This window comes from Somniosus microcephalus, chromosome 17 (assembly GCF_052327205.1).
Source record: "Somniosus microcephalus isolate GS21.2 chromosome 17, FLI_Smic_1.0, whole genome shotgun sequence".
NCBI classification, from domain to species: Eukaryota; Metazoa; Chordata; class Chondrichthyes; order Squaliformes; family Somniosidae; genus Somniosus; species Somniosus microcephalus.
The window spans coordinates 29,077,524-29,083,523 of record NC_141003.1 but is presented as its reverse complement, the minus strand read 5'-3'; the positions used below and the strand labels follow the sequence as shown (position 1 = coordinate 29,083,523).

The window sequence follows — 6,000 nt, the reverse complement described above, 5'->3', positions numbered from 1 at the left end:
ACCAGTTTGGAACTGAGTACCAGAACCAGATAGGGATAGGTTGTGAGAGAACTGGTGCAACAACTGTGGGTGTTACATACAGCACAAGCACAGCTTGGAATGTATTTTACTGGCACACTACAGCTTGGTGCTATGGCCAAGAGGATGTGTGGGGCTGGGAGATGAAGCCTGCTTTTGGTGCATGGATGGAATGGGTAGAGGCAGTGGGGGCTGGAAGATAAAGCCTGTGAATTGGGAGCAGACTATGAATTGGGTAGTCAGGGCCTTGCAGTATGGCAGGAATTCTGGAGCCTGACAGCATTCAAGGGTGGAAGGATGAAGCCAGCCAGGACACTGGGGAGGGAGGTTAAGGTTGGCAACACTTTGAGATTTCACAGCCTTGGAGAGGGAGCTGAGGTATGACAACACTGGGGAAGAGATTGGGGCCTGGCAGCATTAAGAGAATGGCTGAGATATGGCAGCATCCTGTATCCTTAAGCTCAGGAAGGAAACACGCATCAGATCATTTATTGATACCAGATACAGAGAATTGTGACATTTTATCAAGATAGTGAATTGTGAGTTTGGTGATAATACTTGGAATTACATTTATTTGGAGTTGTAAATACCAGCAACGTAGCACATTGAGTCAGCAGAAAGTCCAAGGCAGTGTGTTTCCCCATAACTAAGCTTTTAGAGAAAAGCTTAGGGTCATTTAACTCGTGCAATGCCTGATCCCTCAAAATACTCTCAAAAGCTCATATTCTTACAGCATGCTGGAACACAAATGAACAGAACGCCCAGGAAATTTGGTGTCCAGAATACCTGAGATTGACCTTCCATGAGAAGTAATTTAAAGAGCCCTTAAGTTGTTTTCAGCCATTTCTCAGCCTTTCTTTGAGTTTTTTTTCTTTTTTGTCTTCTGGCCCTTAGGCCTTTGTTTCAGTTGTTATTAAATATTTGTTTTTTGCTCCCCGCTCCCTTTATTGGTACCAATGGGTTTTCCAATGGAAGTTCTCCAGGTTGATATGTTCAGAAGAAGAGGTGGACCTATGGGGCGGAGGCAAAGAAGGTCAGGGTGCTGAAGAGGTGCTCCGATCCCTTCCACCAGTACCTGCCATCCTGCATCTGCAGAGAGAGGTGAAACTATCTCACTTTGGAAGACATTGTACTGGTGAAGGCTCCTCGTCTCAAAAGAAGCTGCACCACCAGACCCTGCATGAATGTCTGAGCAATCATTAAACTGGATGGTACATCAGAACCACCCCAATCACACCAAGTCATGCTCTATATGATACTGCATTGAAGAGAACAGTCAGGGCAAATGACAAGCTTGCATGCTGAAGCCCAGAGAGATTTTAGGTCCTGGGCCTCATTTACAAATGCAAGATCAGACTGCAGCCCAAGCCCAGCAGGAAGTACCGCCTGGCCATGCTCGGGTTGTGGAATTTCCTTAATTCCTCTAATTAGCCCCGCTCCAGTGTGCAACATGTAAGTGTTAAAAAGTGTTTTTTGTTTATTCAGCAATGTTCCACAGAAGACATTCAGCAAATTTCTCCTCCATGTGACCTCTGGGCTATAGGTTTTCTAAATCTTAAGAAAAGTTAAGTGATTTGTAAAACCTTCGGATATATTGCAGTACCTGTACTAATATTTGTCCAACAGTTCGCACAGTGATCCATTAGAAACACCTCTCAGCCTTCCCAATAGCCCTCTATAAGCCAACCTGCATCACACATTAATTTCCCATGAGCCAAGGTAGATCTAGTACATTTTATCAAGTGGCATGTTTTCCCCCACTGACTGCTTTTTAGTCAGTTGCATCTCACACATGTTCACAAGTGTGTTCGTTCTGTATTTGCATGAAGTTTTAATAACATGAATTGTTTCAATCTTTGGTTCATTGTTGTTGTGAAAGCTAGATAAAATGACCGATTATTGGCATTAAAATGTGAAAGGATAGCAGTATAATAAGGTAGGGTGGTCCAAAATTAAGTATTTGCACAGAGCCACATTTAAAGTTTAAACCCACAATCCCATTAATCTGCATATATCTTCAGTTGCTGATCCTAACAGATTTAGGGCATATCCACCAGTGAGGCAACAGGGCTCCAAGCCTACAGGCCTACAAAATTCATACAGGACAAAGCAGAAAATAAGAACTAACTGTAAATAGGAATTTGTTTCGAGGGCCAGCTTGCCAGAGTATTGGGTGGGGTGGGGGGGGGTGGGGTGGGGGGCATGGGGGGGGGGGACGGTGGCACATGGGCCCTATGGATGCAGATTGGACAGCCCTGCAGTACGACATGTACAAATAGGTAGAAGGGCAAAGCTATGTGTGGAGGAAGACAAAGAAGTTAAAAACATAGAACTATTGCTGCAGATGAATATTCAGGTAGGCCTGGCTCTTTAAGTTATGTATCATGCTACTCATTCTGGGCTCGTGAGTAGGGTTGATATATTGGGAGCGCTAATTGCTATAGATAACATTGTGTGGCAGCTTTACAGCTAAACTACAAGAAATGTATTGTAAAGGGAGACCAAGAACAGTCAAATGTAATGTTTATCACAAAGCTCTGTCCCAGGGAAATGGATGTTTAAAAAAAAGCCATTCACTTCTAACTTTGAGACTCTTTATTCACAAACACAGGAGAAGCATGCAGTCCCTATTTAGTGGCCCTCTCCGAATCATTCGTAAGATGTAACAATGTACTGGGACACAGTTAAATCAACCATCCTGATATTTTGCTGTGGAACAGTAATGCACGGACATTTAATGTGTTCATCTGAACTAGCAGGGAAAGGGATTTCAGATGAGCATATTAAGCCCTGCTGCACAATGGTGTAATTTATGGGGTAAGTTTATGAAACTGCATTCCCGCTATGGAGCCTCGCTCGCTGGGATCACATATCGGGAATCCGGGCACGTGCGGTCCACAATTTCTTGTTGCCTTATCTGAGGAAGGATGTTCTTGCCATGGAGGGAGTGCAGCGAAGATTCACCAGACTGATACCTGGGATGGCAGTAATGACGTATGAAGAGAGATTGGGTCGATTGGGCTTCTTTTTGCTAGAGTTTAGAAGAATGAGAGGGGATCTCATTGAAACTTATAAAATTCTAACAGGACTAGACAGACTAGATGCAGGAAGGGTGTTCCCGATGGCGGGGGAGTCCAGAACCAGGGGTCACAGTTTCGGATAAGGGGTAAGCCATTTAGGACTGAGATGAGGAGGAATTTCTTCACCCAGAGAGTGGTGAACCTGTGGAATTCTCTACCACAGAAGGCAGTTGAGGCCAACTTATTAAATATATTCAAGAAGGAGTTAGATATATTTCTTAAGGCTAAATGGATCAAGGGGTATGGGGAGAAAGCAGGGACAGGGTACTGAACTTTAATGATCTCATTAAATGGCGGAACAGGCTCGAGGGGCCGAATGGCCTGCTCCTGCTCCTATCTTCTATGTTTCTATGTAATGGGGAAAATTGGGAGCAGACCTGCCCAGACTCGCTCCCAGTGGGTGAGGCTCCAAGTTGGGAACGCGATTTTGTAACATTACACCTTCCATTGTTGACTGACAAAATAAAGTTTAGAAAAAACAAAATAATCCACGACAGACAGGCACACCACACATATACCCACTTTTATGATTACCATCACTGTATCTAAGCATAAAATACCATAGTAAACTGCATATTCAATATTAAAATTGCTTTAAAAGCACAAACAGCAGTTTTTCTTCTTATTTTAACAATGAACAGTATATTACAGATGTAGCCAACATTTACAAATATCACATGACCGAGCTCAACTAAACCTAATAGTTCTGATCATATCAAGCTTCCATTAGGTCCCTTTCTGATCTCTGTCACATTCAGTGGATGACTCCCTGCTTTCATTGATACCTACACGTTACTTTTCAAGCAGATTTTAACCCAGAAAATCACCCGCTCTTTACATAAAAGTGCAAGTTAATCTGCAGTTGCATTTCAGTGCAATCTTTTTTTTTGTTCTGTGGTTTTTGCAGTCCTGCTTGTACACGTTGTAGCTCATATTTCCTTTATTACCTGGGTAAGAACATTATTAATTGCAGCTTATTTCAAGCAGCGAGCTGTAGTTTTGTTCCTCCTAGTGTCAAGGGCACATGTGGTTAGTCCTCTGGAGCTTCGTGAGCTCAGACATCTGTGAGCTGTGAGCTACACGACGTGAAGCTGCTCCGCTGACTTCTGGTGTTCTGAGAGAAGCTGGCCGCTCGGGCCCTCCGCGCTTTATTCTTGGGCTTTTGCTTCTGCCTGTCCTGCACTAGAAAGCTTTCGATCAGATGAACCTTCTCCTGCTCTTCCTTCAGGAACACATCAACGAGCAGGGTTTTCTCCTTTTTCATTCGCACGCTGACATCCTTGGGAATATCGGGTATCAGCCAATCAAGTACCTCACTTAAGAACATCACCAGATTCTGAAATTCAATGAATAGAACATAGAATGATGACAAGCTTCACTTGTGAGGGGTTCACAGTTCCTCTCTATGCTGACTGTACAGATGCTTCATGTAAAATGACAGGGAAGTAGTAAGAGGATAGTTTTCATTTGCATTTTGCATAGTACAATAAATTACTGAGGGCAGAATACTATCCATTAAAGAACTATAGAAGAGAGTCATACAGCACAGAAGGAGGCCATTCAACCTATCGTTTCAGTGTTGACTCTTTGAAAGCGCTATCCAATTAGTCCCTCTTCCTTGCTCTTTCCTCATAGCCCTGCAAATATTTATTTTCAAGTATATATCCAATTCCTTTTTGAAAGTTACTATTGAATCTGTTCCCACCACCCTTTCAGGCAGTACATTAAAGATCATAATAACTTGCTGTGTAAAAAATATTCTCCTCATCTCCTCTCTGGTTCTTTTGCTAATTATCTTAAATCTGTGTCCTTTGGTTACTGACGTCCTGCCGATGGAAACAGTTTCTCCTTATTTACTTTTGAACACCTCCATTAAATCTCCCCTTAACCATCTCTGCTCTAAGGAGAGCAATCCCAGCTTCTCTAATCTCTCCACATAACTGAAGTCCCTCATTCCTATTAAATTTTCTCTGCACCCTCTCCAAGGCCTTGACATCCTTTCGAAAGTGTGGTGCCCAGAATTGGACACAATAGTACTGTCCTATCTCCTTAAAAAAATAATATATTAACCTTTAGTAACATAGGAGGAAAATGTTATACATGTGCCCATTTCATTATGTGTCTCATGGCTCCAGCTTAATTGTCCATCTTAGCTCAAATTCATAGAGGAATTGCCCTTTGATCCCAGAGACACCACAGTACTATTAGGTAGGACATACTCCTGACACATATTGACTACACTTGGCTTTCATGTTCAAGATGATTTTCATGAGAGGACTGGAAGCCCCTAATTGACTTAACGTTAATCCACGTACTGCCTTTTCACACAGTTTGATTCAACAATACTGAAATTCCTGGCCATACCCTTGATGGGAAGGCAAAGTTCTCATTCACCTGGTAGAAGGTGCACAAGAACTGACCAGGGTGACTCTATACTCAGTTTTCCTCTAAACTTCCATTTCCATTTGCCGTTGACGGTGCTTTTCACAGGGAGATCTTTGGGCCGGAACCTGTGTCCTACCACTTTACACAGCTGCTTACTTGCCTGCAGCATTGTGGGAGCAGCATTGAGGTGCAGTGCTCACCCGCAGCCACACCTACTGCTGATGTTTGATCTCACCCCCACCCTTTAATGTTTTATTCCATTCTTTTTGACAAATCTACTTCAGAGGTGTCCAGATTACGCTCGCGAACCCTTGCTGCCCAGCCCATGAAGGTAGTCATACCTTCTGCAGCACCCCTGTCTGCTGTGGTCATGCTTTTGCAGTAATTCTATTTGCTTATTTTTTATTGAGCACATCTGGAATGGCCTGGTCTTAGAGCTGTGCTTTCACTGGTGGATTTAATAGCTACACATCAATGAGGGAGCGGCTGTGAGTGTACACCTTCCCAAGGTTGAACC

At 43.2% G+C, this 6,000-nt stretch overlaps 1 protein-coding gene across 2 annotated transcripts in view; it reads right to left on the bottom strand.

Annotated features, from left to right (window-relative positions):
* Window positions 1–2,595: 2,595 nt before the first annotated feature.
* The window catches only part of LOC147105607 (anoctamin-2-like), a 164,812-nt gene continuing 161,407 nt past the window's right edge, over window positions 2,596–6,000 (bottom strand). For both annotated transcript variants that reach the window (XM_086010149.1, XM_086010150.1), the window contains exon 26: window positions 2,596–4,434. In XM_086010149.1, the coding sequence (XP_085866275.1) occupies window positions 4,153–4,434 (282 nt within the window). In that variant the 3' untranslated portion in view covers window positions 2,596–4,152. The remainder of the gene's footprint in view (window positions 4,435–6,000) is intronic.